At 39.4% G+C, this 15,016-nt stretch overlaps 2 protein-coding genes across 2 annotated transcripts; one reads left to right on the forward strand and one right to left on the reverse strand.

The window, feature by feature from the left end:
- Positions 1-1,463: 1,463 nt before the first annotated feature.
- klf4 (Kruppel like factor 4) lies at positions 1,464-5,947 on the forward strand. The gene is made up of 5 exons (XM_014968939.2): positions 1,464-2,094; positions 2,223-2,331; positions 2,881-3,751; positions 3,954-4,124; positions 4,520-5,947. Exons 1-5 carry the CDS (start codon positions 2,090-2,092, stop codon positions 4,693-4,695), a joined length of 1,332 nt encoding a protein of 443 aa, XP_014824425.2. The 5' UTR covers positions 1,464-2,089; the 3' UTR covers positions 4,696-5,947.
- Positions 5,948-7,152: 1,205 nt separating this feature from the next.
- Positions 7,153-13,758, reverse strand: rad23b (RAD23 homolog B, nucleotide excision repair protein). The gene is made up of 10 exons (XM_014968937.2): positions 13,535-13,758; positions 12,806-12,887; positions 11,649-11,728; positions 11,200-11,396; positions 11,074-11,126; positions 10,589-10,716; positions 8,619-8,757; positions 8,386-8,513; positions 7,771-7,950; positions 7,153-7,636 (listed from the first exon to the last, which is right to left on the reverse strand). Exons 1-10 carry the CDS (start codon positions 13,598-13,600, stop codon positions 7,523-7,525), a joined length of 1,167 nt encoding a protein of 388 aa, XP_014824423.2. The 5' UTR covers positions 13,601-13,758; the 3' UTR covers positions 7,153-7,522.
- Positions 13,759-15,016: the final 1,258 nt, after the last annotated feature.

Below are 15,016 nucleotides of genomic sequence, written 5' to 3' on the forward strand. Positions count from 1 at the left end.
GTTTATGGAGAACATGTCCTGTTGAAACGCCAGCGTGTTTGTTGACATACCTAACAGACGAGATCCTGATGCAGGAGGATCAATGCCGAACGCTTTGTTTGCTCTCGCAAATGCTGTCGAGTCAGTGCGCCAAGCTATTCTGGACAGCAGAGTTTGTACCAAAATGATTTGCAAATCCAGCAAGATGCCAGTTTAGCCACAAAGCCTGGCGTTTTAAAGCTTTAATGCTTTTCAAGGAAGATTTTTAAAACCCAATACAACCTCAGTGACACACAGATTTTTTTTAGTGTGTCTTTGGAATAAAATGTTACACTTATAGAGTAAAACTACTAGAAATAATTTGATTTTAATCAAATAATTTTTGCCAAGCAAAAGTTTTATCATATTTGAAATCTTTGGCTATATATTTTTTAATTAATAATTCAGCACTGTACAAATGTATTTAAGAACATTTACATTTTTTTACTTTTAAGCGACCAGAAATTCTCAAAGTTCTTATTCTAAGATAGCCATCATTAATATTTCTTCATATTTCTTCATACACACAGTGTTGTGTACTAGAGGGTGAACCTACATCCACACTTAAGTTTTTGCAGCCTTGTACATATTTTTGAAGATTCTCTTGCATTTAGTCACATCCGTTTTCCCATAATCTCCTACCAGATTTCAAATCCCAAACAGAGGAAAACATTTCCACAGCATAATGCATCCTACAGTATGATTCATCATGAGTTACTTTTAGCAGCTTCACAGAGCTCTGTGTAAAAGTTAAAATTAATCCAAACAACACACAATAACAGGGAACCTTTTTTTTTTTATCAAAATACCTGGATTTGTTTATACCTCGGGATGAACAGTGGCACAGTAAGGCTCAGTGTGGGTAATGTGTTGTAGTTTGCACGGTCTCACTGTACCTAGATTCTCCCCAGGTACAACTTCCTTACACAGTTCAAAAGCATGCAAGTTATGGTAATTGGTCTTTCTAAACTGGCTGCAGCGGTGAGTGTCAGAGAGCATGGTTGTTTGTCCCGTCTACCCTTCTGTGCTTTGCCATTTTATACTGCAACCTGTCCAGGGTTAACCCCGCATCTACTTGCAGATATAGACAATGGAGGCTTTTATTCCTCAAATTAGGACAATACGCCAAGATTATCAAGCAATATTCACTGCACTATGTGAATATTTATATACACAACTTTCGTACATGTACACACACACACCCCCCCCCACACACACACATATATATATATATATATATATATATATATATATATATATATATATATATATATATATATATATATATATATATATATATATATATATATATGTGTGTGTGTGTGTGTGTCATTAACTAATATAAAAGTAAATGTAAAAAAAATTTTACTCATCTATATTAATAATAATTATATTTCCATTATTTACTAAGTATTATTTATCTCGGCTCTCCAGGTGATATGTGCGCCTGCAGGTGTCCGCATTAATCGTCCCTACCTATGTTCTCCTGTCAGTTTGTGTGTTGCAATTGGAAATTTGCACTTCCTAAATGGCTTTTTACAAGAATAAAAGCAGCAAGGATTGGTACCGTTGCTATGAATACAAACAAACCTCGCCGTGCCTCACACTTTTTTTTCTCTATGCCATTAGACTCGGCCTACCCCTTCACTCTTCGTCCCTCCCCCCCTAATGTTTTCCTGCGCCCGTTGCCGGGCGACAGAAGGCGTTTCCCATGATTTAGATTTAAGGATGCCTCTCTCACGCTGTTTCCTCACTCAGACTGCCGGTCTCCCTGCAAGGCAACTGGCGGGAGGGATTCCCCTGCTCGTCGCCTCTCTGTCTTCCCCGTTCAAAACAGCCTCCAATCAGTCACAACTAGCTCCATTTTTTTTTTTTTTCTTTTCCTTTTTTTTTTTTTTTTGTATGCTTTTCTTTTCCACCGGCGCGCCCAATCTAGCGGCGGCATGTCCCGGAGCCAAAGTGCGGCGTGCGGTGCGGAGCAGAAACTTTGAAACACTTCTGACGAGGGGATTTTATTCCTACCAGATCCAGTGCAGTCCGCGGCAAGAAGAATTAGAGTCGATTCTAACTGATGAGGTGAAACATTTTTTTTTTCACAACATCGCCTGATCATCGTCTTGCTTGTGGAATATAAAGGAGCCTGCGCAGCGCCTCCTCCTGCAGGATCGTTCCGGGGATTTACGGTGTTTTCTGTGTAATTTCAGGCAGCCTCCAAATGACGTCGAGATGGCTTGTGGCACGCTTCTCCCATCTATTTCCACGTTTGCCAGCGGACCAACTGACAAGAGCAGACCCATAGGAGGTGCTTATCTGGTGAGTATACCCTACTGCCTGCCAGATAGACTTTGGGCATCAGGGAATCTCTTATAGTCCTCTATTTAAAGTGTGTTTATTTCTCAGTGTAGCTCCCGTATTATTACTGCAGTCAAGGCTTGACACTGCTGGGGCGTGCACCAGTTTATACAGGCAACCCTAGGCATTCAAACTGGGAAAGCACACATGGTTTCCAGCAAAACTCCTAGAAAGAATATTATCTGACTACACGATGTCTCCGAGTGCCTATCCAAGCATACTTATTGTTTTTCTTTTTCCCATTTTTATGCTTTCTGAATCAATTCCAGTATTCCAGCCAGTACACATTCCAAAGATCTTTCCTCCACCTGACTGAGCTGTGTTGCTGAGCTTTCATAAATATCACCCTTCATTAAATTCTTTCTTGAACTGAACTTGTCCACAAGTCGGTTTCCCTTGTTTTGGACTCTTTTAAAGTAGAGCAGGACATAAATAGGTACGAGTTTCTTGTAATTAGTGGTAACTCGACACAAACAAGCTTCTTATCTGGTTTCTGTAACTTATCTCTAGAAATGGAAGGAGGAGTTGTCCCATCTTAAGAGACCAAGTGTGCCGGGGAGAAGCAGCTGCTGCGACCCAGACCACCCCACAGCCACCAGCATAACAAGCACCAGCATGTCCAAGAAGGACACTGAGCCAGATCTGGACTTGGACTATGATTTTATTTTGTCCAATTCCATCTTGCAGCAGCAGCAGCAGCAGCAACAGCAACAGCAGGAGGACGCCATGGGGTGCAGCTCTGCCCAGGCCATGTCATCTTCCCCAGGTTCCTTCACCTCATCTTACCAACTTCCTTCTCCTCAAGACACTGCCAGCGAGCTGCTCTACACCATCCCAGACATCAGTGACGTTTCGCCCTCTGGAGGCTTTGTGGCAGAACTCATGAGGCCTGATTTGGACCCAGCATACCTCCACCCCCCTAGCCTCCATGGCAAGTTTGTAGTCAAGACAACAATGGACATGGGAGAGTACAGCCAAAGCATGACTGTAGGCAAGGCCTGCGTCGGCACGGCATCGGACTCTGCTCCGTCGCGGGTCTCGCCGTCCTTCGTGTGCAGCCGGATAAAGCAGGAGAACCCCAGTAACTGCACCATTTCACAGCCCATCGACCTGCACTTGGCAGGGGTGAACTCTCATGGCCGGGCAGGCCAGCAACAGCGTCCCAGCAACTTGGATCTTCACGCATTTCCAGGGAATGGGAGGACCATGACCAGCACTAGATTGTCTTCGTCCTCGTCCCTTTCTCCAGACAATCCTCTTGGCCGGGAGCACCAGTTGGGCCACCCTCTCTCTCAGATCCCGCTACCTCCGCAGGGGTACCACCATGGTACCTCTCAGGGCTACACCTCCTACCCTCAGGGCTCGTCCATGCAGTACCCAGGTGACTGGCACACCACTTTGCAGTATCAATTACTTTGTACAACCAGTTCAGCTGAGAGTTTATCTATTCAATAAATTCAATTTTAGAGAAGATTTGGCAAAACCGACTGCACAAGCGAATTCTGTTATTAAGATCTTTATTCTTCTATGGTATGATATTAATGTTTCATGGCGACTATGTTGGCCATCCTTTCACCCTACAGAGGGTCTCATGATCTCCAGCGGGGACTGCTTGCCCGAGGAGCCGAAGCCCAAACGCGGTAGGCGCTCCTGGCCCAGGAAGAGGGTGGCGACGCACACGTGCGACTACGTTGGCTGTGGCAAAACGTACACAAAGAGCTCCCACCTGAAAGCACACCACCGCACACACACAGGTAGAGCTCCCTTTACAGCTTTTCCTTCTCCTGTTGCCTTTTACTTTATGAGGCATGCACATTGAAGCCTCGCTCGTTAATCATACTTATTTTTTGTTATCTAGAGCTATTCAGCTTAAGGCTTTCATTGTGGATTTACAGAAAAACAGGCCACATCACTTGCACATTGTTGAACAAACACATTCATAGAAGGGTGGGGGATGGACTAGGGGAGTTGCTTGTCAGGTGCAGCCAAACAGGTTGACACTGATCCCTGCTCAAATACAAGTGCTAGGCCTTTTACGGAGGAGCTGCAGGACAGGATGGACCTCTTTTCTAGCTGGAGGTGGCTACTTCAACCTTAGGGATGGTGCTAACTGCTCTGTGTGTGTGTGTGTGTTTTTTTGTTATCACAGGGGAGAAGCCTTACCACTGCGACTGGGAGGGCTGCGGCTGGAAGTTTGCACGTTCCGATGAGCTCACTCGCCACTACAGGAAACACACGGGTCATCGGCCTTTCCAGTGCCAGAAATGCGACCGGGCCTTCTCCAGGTCGGACCACCTTGCTCTCCACATGAAGAGACACCTATGAGACGCAGACAAGACGACAAAAGCTGAAGGCTATATATATATGTCTGCAGAATCCCGAACACTTTTTTTTTTTTTTTTTTACCAATACTTGCCTTCAAGCTGACGTCGAGCAGCAAGACACGCTGTGGTGTTCATGGCACAAAGAAAAAAAAAAAAGCATTACTCCTTTAAGAGCCCCTCTCACCTTGTGCAGGTGACTCGACGAGGCCTCAAAGCCAGGGTTGTAAAACCTTTTTATAAAACAAAACAAACAAAACAAAAAAAAGGGACCAAACTGGAATTTGTCTTATTTAACTGACAAAACTTGGTGGACCAGGTGCCAGCGGATTTTAACTGGAAAATTCAGGGAAACCAGGAGCAACAGACAAAGCATCTCCAGAGGCCTTCTAGCAGCGAGCAACACACCATCGCAGACTTTACTCCTAATACACACTGTTTAAAACAAACTGTATTAATAAACACAGTGATATTTATCATCCCATTTCACCTGCAAAGCCATTTATTTTCAGGTACAATGTTAATTTATACAGAATGGTGCTGAGTAATAGAGAAGGTTTCTTTTAGAAAAAAAAAAGGTACCAAAGATGATGGAAAATGGATAAAAGAAAAGGGTGAAGCAATGAAAATAAAAGTGCCATTTAGTTGTTTGTGTTTTCTTCCAAAAAGTATGACTTCAGGTGAACACTTTCTAAACAGCGATGGCAATCTACAATGCACTGCAGCTGCAAAGTGCAATAATTTATATGAAACATTCGTATTTTTGTATTGAATGAGTAACTCTGAACAAAGATTTTGCTTTTGTTTATAGCCAAAATATGTAATATAATGTTAAACTTTGTACATTTGTACATACAAATGTTTTGTTATTGTTTTGTATTTTACAGTATAATGAAATAAAAATGTATTTGAACTAAGAAAATCAAGGTGGCATTTATACTCTTAGCTAATTCAAATCCATGATGAGATGCATGTGGTCATTAGACGTTTTGCGAAACCGCAACAGAGCAGCACATTTATATTTGAAATGGCAGCGGTGACTCAAAGTCGCATCCTACACAATATAATCGTCCCATATGGAGAGGCAAACCAGCACAACGTTGCCATTTAAAAAGTTTTCCCTTTTCCGCATGTTTTTTTTTTTTCTTTCCACCTGTCCGAGGAAAGAAAACGGGACATTCAAGGATGACACCAGATCTGATTGCTGCTCTCTGCTGAGTCAATATGAATAAAAACACAAAATGAAGCTAGAATAACAGTCTTTGTATTCTCATTTCTTATTTGTACACTGCTGTGTGCATAAAACTGCTGTTTGAATATTCCCATGTTAGTGGGTTAATGACGAAAATTAAACTCTGCTTTAGTAAACCGAGTTTAAACGGTTAATGACTCAGCGATGTTTGTTTTATTTTGGGATCCTCATAGCAGAGGCTGTGAAAGAGTTTTATTTAGTTCATTTCTTTTAAAACAGTGCTTCCAAAACTTGGGAAACTTTAGGATGCAAGTCTTTCAAACTGCAAGCATCTTACAACAGATTCTTAATATAATCCAGTCCAAAAACAAACCAAAATATGCACCTGAGCTGAAAACACTGCAGTTAAATTGATATGAGTTCGTAACATGACAGTGCAAAAAGAAATGTAAAAAAAAAAAAAGTTATCCAACAACCTCTCAAAGACTATCTGTAAATAAACACTACCGCAACAATTTAGAAAAAAAAAAGTTCTCAATGGAAAACAGATTTAGAACCATATGGTGCATATTGATATGACAATTTCAGGATTATCCAAAATAAAAATTAAAAAAAAAACAGAAAATGAACAAACCATCTGTGCATCTACAGATGTAAGAAAATGCCCCTTCAAGAAGACAAATTAAACACAAAAAGAATATACGTGTATGTATACATATATTTTACACACACACACACGTATCAAAACAATTTATAATTTTACTTTAGAAATAGTATACTCGAAATTTTAACATACTTTGTTCCTATTCCAGATTTTTTCATATTTTTAATATTCATAGCCTGACCATTATCTTCATACCTTATTCTTCTAGTAGCAACACGTTTTTTTCCAAGTTGGTATACATGGAATTATTTAAAGGTACCAATAATTGTACGCAAGCTTTAAAAGGGGGACAAAAACCAAGATGTAGTTAAATTAAATATGAGCTTCACCCATGTTGGGGCACTTATCATATAGTATCGACATTCATTTGTTGCATAGCTTCAGGTCGGTGCTGTTAAATCATGTGAAACATTTTGTGGTCTACGTTGCCCTCTGCAGGTTTATTCAGCTAAATCATCCTGTTTTTTTACAACAGGAAATGCCCTCTAGTTTGTCTCTTCACTGGAATTGATATAAGGGAAGACAAAAATGAAGTGAGTTGCATTTGTAAAATGTAACATATATCATGATGTAAAAATAAAGACAAACAGAAGGTGACACACATGTTGCTTGATTGGTTCCAATTTAATTTTTTTTTCCAAGAAGCAAGTGAATACTGTAAGAACCTCTTAGATTTACCCTATTATTTGCAAACAAACAATTGTTCTTAAGCAATAAAACAAAAGGCACATAGGCAAACTCTGATGCAAAAGTATTGGATTTTAATCACTACTCCATTGTATCCTGTTAACAACAGCCTGTCCTTTTACAGCAGCTCCCAACTGAGAATTATCCAGTGTTATCATGAAACTTTGATTTGGAACCTGGGAATAAAATACACTTTGGATATTAAAAGGCTTATTTGCAGATATACTGAACATGACTAACAAAACAGTGGAGGAGGAAGAGTGAAAACAACAAAAACTAACGTCTCCTTTAATCGTCGTCAAAGTTTTGTTGTAAAAGGAAGTTGGCAGCCAAGTTCTCATTCTTATCACAAGCGAAGTAGGCTTGGATGACGAGTCCTTCTGGAAAACCCAAGGCTTTTAGCTGGATGGGACGCAAAGTGTGAAAGTTAGTTTAACAAAACTGTAATAACCATCAACCTTTTCAATTTAAGCTCTAATATTTTTAGATATAAAAAAAAAAAAGCACGTTCCGGATATTCTCATCTTCCACCTCACCCTCTCAATAGCTTCTTTTTCCTGTGGTGTGACCTGGATATAGTTCATCTGACCCCCACCAGCTGTACCACCTCCTACCCCTCCGGCTCCACCCGGTCCTCCTCCGCCACCTGCTGGAGCTGGGTCTGGATTTGGCTCATTCAGCATCTGGATGAACTGTTCTTGGTGGCTGCTGATCTCCTATAATTCAGAATGAAAAGTTCATGACTAGTTTAGTGTTTGCAAAGTGAAACGCAGAACAGAGTGTTTAAAAAAGAGCTTTAATGTGGCTGTGTGGAATCTATTAGTGTCATTAAGAAAAAGAAACAAGGTGAATTCATTTTTTTGTGCAATGAAATATGCTCCCATTTGACAAACACACACTACTTTTGGTTAATTTATTCCACAAAATCCAATTAAAACACACTGCAATGTATTATCAAATGTGAAAATGCCCAAGAGGCTTGGTTGTCTTTCCCTTGCAATGTGTCATTAGAAGAATTACTTGAAATTTTAAACACTGGATATGGTAGACTGGTAGATGAGTGAACTGTCATTTTGTTAAAACTCCCCTATAAAAGTAATAAAAGTCTTAATCTAGAAGTGAAATATTGTTGCGGTCTGGCTCTTCCTCACCTGCAGCAGCTCTGGGTTCTCCCTGCCGATCTCCTGCAGCAACGTTGGAAGCAGGGCAGGATTCTGCTGAATCAGCTGTCGCATCACCTGGAACTGAGGCTGATTTCTTAGGAAGCTCAAGGGATTGGCTGGAAGCAGAAATTAAAGTTGTAAGACGCAAGGAACAAGAAAACTGGCAAAGAAAGCAGAGTTGCGTGTCTCATTTGTTTTTGGAATCAGGGTGTTCCACTTACTTCCTGCTGTAGCGCTTGGTGAAGATCCGGTGTTGGCAGGAGTGTTAACACTTCCGGAGGGAGCAGCTGGAGCTCCACTGGATGGAGTCGCCGTGGTATCAGGACCTGGTGCAGGACTCTGCTCTGTGGACGACACACCCTGTGGAAGGAGGCAGGCCTCCACTGGTTAGTAGATCAACAAGAAGGGGGATGATACTCTCATATCTTTGTAAGAAGTACTTTGTAAGAGTTTTAAGTTTTTTTTGCAAGTGAACACTAAAACCTCTGTCAAACTGTTTCCTATTGGATGCTGATGCATTTGAAAATGGATTTAATGTACAACAAGAAATAAATTGCATTCTGTGAAACCACTTTTGTCAATTAAACAAAATATGTGTGTTGGCTTTGATGCACCCCAAGCTTCCATTATGGATAAATATTTGGGTGAAGGGTGTAAAATGTAGTCCAACCCCGAGTCAGGACATAGTAAGTTACTTCTCTAGTTTTATATTTAAAACTAATTGATTACCTGACCATTTTTGACTGACAGTTCACTGGCATATTATCTAAAAAAATTATGAGCCGACAAATACACAAAATAAGTCTAGCTGTCATTAATTGAACATCCAGCATGCTGAGGGGAGTACATTTTCAGAGTGCCAGAACATCATGACATTACGTAAAATTATTTGGGGTCATTGCTTGATGTTTACCTTAAATTCATATAGAAAAAAACTAAATTTATCCTATAGAGAAATTAAATTTAACTCATATCATCCAAGTATCTTCAAAGAGTGATTGTGGATAGTGATGCTTTGGGCAGGAAGGATCTCAGGTAGTAGTCAGTTTTGCAACGAATCTGAAGTTGCTATATATCCCTGCATGACATGCTAACTACTCAATATCAAGGCAGCAGAGGTGATATTACACAGGAACATTTCCTAGATAACACCATCCAGTTTTTGCCAACACTGCTAATCTACCTCAATGCTTTTGCCACTCCTCTTTAAATCTCTGCCTGTGATGTTACAGTCGGGAATATGATCTTTGTCCATTATCATAAATGGAAGAGTTGGCTTGGACTTCCTCCTTCTCTCTGTTCTTTGGTTCTGCTCTGCATCCAAGAAGTCCCTTTTTAAACTCCTCTGGGTTTTGGGCTCCCAGTTCAGGTATTATTTAAACTTTTGACATTCTAATGAGTTAGTCCCAGCCTGGTTGCCATGGTTATGCAACCAGGCAACCAGGTTGAACAACTACCTGAAAGTAAAACAGCATGAACAAAAGTTGTTCCAGCTGCACAGCATCCAAAGCCAGAGGGAATAACTCTCCAAAAAAAAAAGCAATGCCACAGCCAGAAAAAAATTGACCAAAAGTTAACAAAAGGAAGAAATCAGAAATAATGTAACAGAGCTACTCCAACATGCTGCCATTGTGAGTGGCACAACTGTGGGATTAAATGGAATTGACTGTTAATTTAAATTTCATATTAAAATCCAAGGCATTAGTGCAATTTGTGATATATAGTATGTCTACAAGTTAGACCCTCATCAAACGTAACGTTTTTGATATCCCCCAACCCCCCCCCCCAAAAAAAAAAAAAAAAAAAAAAAACCCTTTGCCGGCCTGTTTTATAGGAAGCTAAAACTACATGCTACAATATTATATTTTTCATCTAAAGCATCATGTTTTTGCGTGCTATTGAAATGGTAAACCCACAGTAGTGTGAGGGGTAGAAGATTTTTCTGAACAAATATTTGGGGACTCTTGTAAAGTTTTATAGATAACCGGACCGTCTACAAAACAATGATATGAATCTGATCTAAAGTTTGAAAAAAAAAAAGCTTTTAACACAACTATGGGCTGAGAAAGCAAAGTAAGCTCCAAAATTGCAAATGTCACACATGAGTATAATATTTAATCAGTTAAAGTGATGTATCAATCTGGCAATATAATTAAAAGCGCATTCATTTCATCCACAGAGCTCCTCATACCGACAGCAGGTACTCCACAGCCCTGTCAGGGTTGTTGAAGCTCGCTCTCAGAGCTGCCACCACTTCTTCTCTCCCGAAGCCCAGGAGCATCATTTCATTTACCATGGCATCGTACGACGAACCTGTCACTGAAGGAATGAGTAGACAGTCGCCAATACAGCAACTGAGATTTATTGTCGCAGTGCAGACAAATCTTTTCATCTCTATTCTTTAAAACAAAATTTAAAAACCTAAGACACAGAAAGAGAGATAGTTGTTTCTACAAAACATAACTCCATTTAAACAATTTGAGTTAAAAAAAAAGTATTATTGTTAAAAGGAAATCAGAAAAAAATTGATGCTCAGCAGTTTTCAGACATGCAGGTTCACAGGATTCAGTGTGAGGCAACACATTTTCTAAGTGTAGAGCATGAGGACATATAGACCTGTGCCTCGTGTACATCGGAACAGCTAACAAACATCTAAACATATAAATGCAGCCTTACCAAGAGTTGAAACAGCTTCATTTATCAAGTTGGAGTTTGGTGAAATCTCAGAGCTTGTAGAAGAGAAAAGAAAATACTTTAATATCTCCAAAACGTAATGATATTGAGTGAATGTCTGATCCTTACCCGCTACTGCCACTACTGGTGGAGGATGGTTCAGAGATGGGTGGCGTCTCCTCTTGTTTGTCCTCTGACTTATTGTCAGAGGGAGTCGTCTCTGCTGGATTATCTAAACTAGACAAAGCTGCAGGAGGGGCTGCAGGAGGAGCTGCAGGAGCTGAAGAGGTTGATGAAGTCTGTGTGGTGGCTGAGGCTGTTTTGGGCTGGAAGAAAAAAATAAAAATAAATCACAGGCCATAAAATATCTTCGTCAAATAAAAGCTGTCATTATGATCGAGCTATCAACTCTGTTTTATTTTACATAATTATGCTGCTCCAAACTGATAATAAAGAGTAAAATATTGTTTTTTCTGACTAAAGTCATTGGACAGCTTTAATCCTTTGATGGAATACCAGCCAATGCTAATTCAAAAAGAAAAAAAAAACACAAGTTGGAGAAACTTTAAATTATGAACCTTTGTCACCATGAGCACCACAAAGTTCTTCTCATCAATGTTGTACTCTTTGAGAGGCGTGTCATCGTTTAAGATTTTACCTGTCAAAACACAAAAAAATGAACAACTAAATAAAATGGTGCACACTTTATATGAACTAAACCTCTGCTGAACGAATGACTCAACAGTGTACAGGAAAGCAAATGTGTAAAATTCAAGCTTTACATTGAAGTCTAAAATGCTACTGTCCCAATACTTTAGAAAAATATGTGAGAGTATGCAACAATGTTTAACATAGATAAATCTTAACATATTACTTAGCATTACTATGGAAAACAAAGCAAATGTAGCAAAAAATATGCATCACTTGTCTAAACAAAGGCCTCTTAAAGTTAATAAAACTATTAACCACTCAAGAAACTTCTTTAATTCTGCACTGTCCATGTGGTTACAGTTCTTTTTTTTTTTTTTTACTTAATGAAGCTGACCATAATCCATCAAATCTATAGGTGAAAATAAAGTTGCACATGGATTGTAGGTAGTTTCATTTAGTGGGGAAAAAAATCTGTATGAAGAAACAACTTTTTTCAGTTACACAATTGTTGTTTCCTCTACTCTCAACACTTGATGCAATCAGCTTTTGACTTCTGGGTCACTCTGTTCGCTTCAAGCTGCAGCTTTTCTGTGGGACTTCTGTCTTTGTACAGACTTACAAAGAAAGAAATCGCTGTGTTAATTTTGCTACACGTTTTAAATCATTGTCCTTTCAGTTGTCTGGAAGATTTATATGCAAAGTCTACTGGCATCTCAAAATGTTGGTGATGCTTTTCATGACTGACTTTTAAAAACCAAGATACAGAAAAAGTTCTTTAAAAAAGTTCAGTTCTTTAAAAATCACAACAAACTTCTTATAATGAATATTTATCACATATAAATTGCCCTTTTTCAAAAAATTGTGTAACATTTGCAACTCTAAATTACTTATTTAGCTTACTGAGGGCAAAAATGGCTGAATTGTAAAGTTTGCAGACCTTTTCCCACCTGTCTTCTCCCACCCCCATATTTAATCAGACTTGGAAAAATAAAATCCCATACTTTTCCAGACTTTCACACATCTCTACCAAAGACTCCAAAAACATGGGACAGCATCTTATTTTATGAATTTGCACATATCATACCAGCATAGATCAATTTCTGTGCTGCAACCGAAAAGATGTCCTTCCCCTTCTCCTTTTCAATCCTCTCTTTTAATGTTTTCACCTATAGAAAAAACATGAAAAAAACGTCAACAATGGTGTTCACATGTTATGTTGCACAACTGTTTACAACCCTTAAAACATCCGTTTAGTTGCTATGAGTAATAAAGGAAGTGAGCTTTACCTGCTCTCATAAAACTGGTTCAACAAACCAAATTCCCTGTGACATATAACCTACAAAAATAACGGCTTCCTTCTGAAATTGCCACAACGACCAGGGTTAAATCGAGTTTAACAGACAAATTAGAAGGTAAAAAAAAAGTTACAGTCTCCTTTTGGTTAAATTAAAATATTACGCAGTCCCCGTACATGAAAAACGAACATCATATAAGCTCACCGAAAGTAAAAGTTAGTAAGTAAATCATTTCAAACATCATCTGGAGCATCACGTGGGCTGCGGCTAATTACTGATAACACAAGTCACTTTTTCAATATGTACAAGTCAGTTACTTTGACTAGTTCAGAAATGGTAACATAATTATACAAAGCTTAAGTAGGACGCATTGAGGACAAATACATAAATAACATTCCATGAATTTTCGCAAACCTACTTATGGACGTGCCTGTTATCATACATTCCAAAACTGTTCTCGGTTCCAGGACATACCCCACTCCCACTCCACCCCCTTCACTTATATTTTTATCTCTCACCGTCTCCTCCTCATCGATGTCAATTTTAAATGTTTGTTGTTGTAATGTCTTCAGAGTTATCAGCATCTTGTCAGTCGAGCTTGACCCGGACTGGACTGGCTTAAATCTATTAAATCCAACTTGAAAGACTCCACTGTTTTTTTCGTTGGCTCATCACAACCTGTCAGCCGCCATGACTTTTCGGTTCTCTTCTTCGTGTGTTATACATCGTGCTTATGGTCCACCTAGTGGTTAGATGGTGAACAACACCATATGTTGTGTTTGCGTTCAATTTGACTCAGAAATTGTAATATTAATGCACTGTATTGAGTGATATTTTTTTATTCAACTATGTTAGTCAAATACCCATGTTTATTCACGCTCTTTTACAGTTAATTAGATATTTGGTTATGGTGTTTTTGTCAACGATTGTATAAATAAAATTTATTTAATTTGACTTCCAGTCTATGGATCAACCTCATTCATTCAGCACTAAGCTTGAGTGAATATATTCCAGATTTCCCCTTCACTTACAGTTTGGTTAAAGCAAAAAAACAAACAAACAAACAAAAAAATGCTTATCACAATTAATTTATCTTAATACAAAGTAACCATGAACATAAAGAGTAAGGGCAGGCATTAAGAATATGTATAAAGTTTCAGTTTGCTGATTAGTGGTCAACATGGAGAAAAGGCTTGTGTCTATGTTTGTGTTGCAATAGAAAATGATGAGAAAGTTCCTACAATCACAACCTTTTAACACTTGTAAAATCGCATGTTATCACTCAATATTCAAAGCTTTTATGTAATGCTGTTTTTTTTGTTTGTTTGTTTGTTTGTTTTTTCAACGATGTTGCCCAGTGGTCACTTTAGGAGGGCTGCAAAGTACAAAAAATAAAATATTCAAGGTGTTCTGCAATATTGTGTAGTCTTAGTCAATCTTCATCTCCCACTTCTCTTTCTGTCCTTCTGCGTCTCTTTGCTTGGCCTGCTCTTCTCGCATCCTGAGATCCTCCTCTCTACTCAGGTTATCCCTCCACCTCCATCACGTTTTCACAGAAGGAGCAGTGGCCTCACTGGCCTTGGCCTATGCATAGTCTCATCAGGTATTCCTTATGCTGCTCCACTCGGCAGCTGTACTGTTGTCCTCTTTTCCCCTCTCCTCTCTTCTCCCACTCTGTGACTGTGTCTCCTGCTCCTGTCTCCAGGGGTCGTCAGTCTGCCATCGGCCTCCTCTGAAGTGGAGAGCTGCAGAGATTACAGTCTGATCCCTGGCGACTCAAAGATATTTTTAAGAGATGATGTTAGACATGTGAAATAAAGACTCAGCCCCCATTCCCCCACCTTAAGAAGGCAGAGTAGGGAAGGACGTGAAAATGAGAATTTCAGTGGAAAAAAGAGAGAAAGAAAGAAACTGTGTCCATAGACTTCCGAAAACTTGAAGCCATTTTTTGAAAACATCTGCCCTGCAGGATTAAGTGTCTTGAACAGATACTCAAAAAC

Source organism: Poecilia mexicana, unplaced genomic scaffold, assembly GCF_051168715.1.
Source record: "Poecilia mexicana isolate PSO_F unplaced genomic scaffold, ASM5116871v1 scaffold_12, whole genome shotgun sequence".
In the NCBI taxonomy this organism is placed as follows: Eukaryota; Metazoa; Chordata; class Actinopteri; order Cyprinodontiformes; family Poeciliidae; genus Poecilia; species Poecilia mexicana.

Bases quoted from the DNA above. Each gene is read 5' to 3' on its own strand.
- klf4 (XM_014968939.2), top strand. The intron at 3,752-3,953 runs GTGACTGGCACA...TTCACCCTACAG, and splicing joins CTCGTCCATGCAGTACCCAG to AGGGTCTCATGATCTCCAGC. The intron at 4,125-4,519 runs GTAGAGCTCCCT...TTGTTATCACAG, and splicing joins ACACCACCGCACACACACAG to GGGAGAAGCCTTACCACTGC.
- rad23b (XM_014968937.2), bottom strand. From the start codon at position 13,600: ATGCTGATAACTCTGAAGACATTACAACAACAAACATTTAAAATTGAC. The intron at 10,717-11,073 runs GTAAGGCTGCAT...TCATTCCTTCAG, and splicing joins TGAAGCTGTTTCAACTCTTG to TGACAGGTTCGTCGTACGAT. The intron at 8,758-10,588 runs GTATGAGGAGCT...CTCCTTCCACAG, and splicing joins CTGTGGAGTACCTGCTGTCG to GGTGTGTCGTCCACAGAGCA.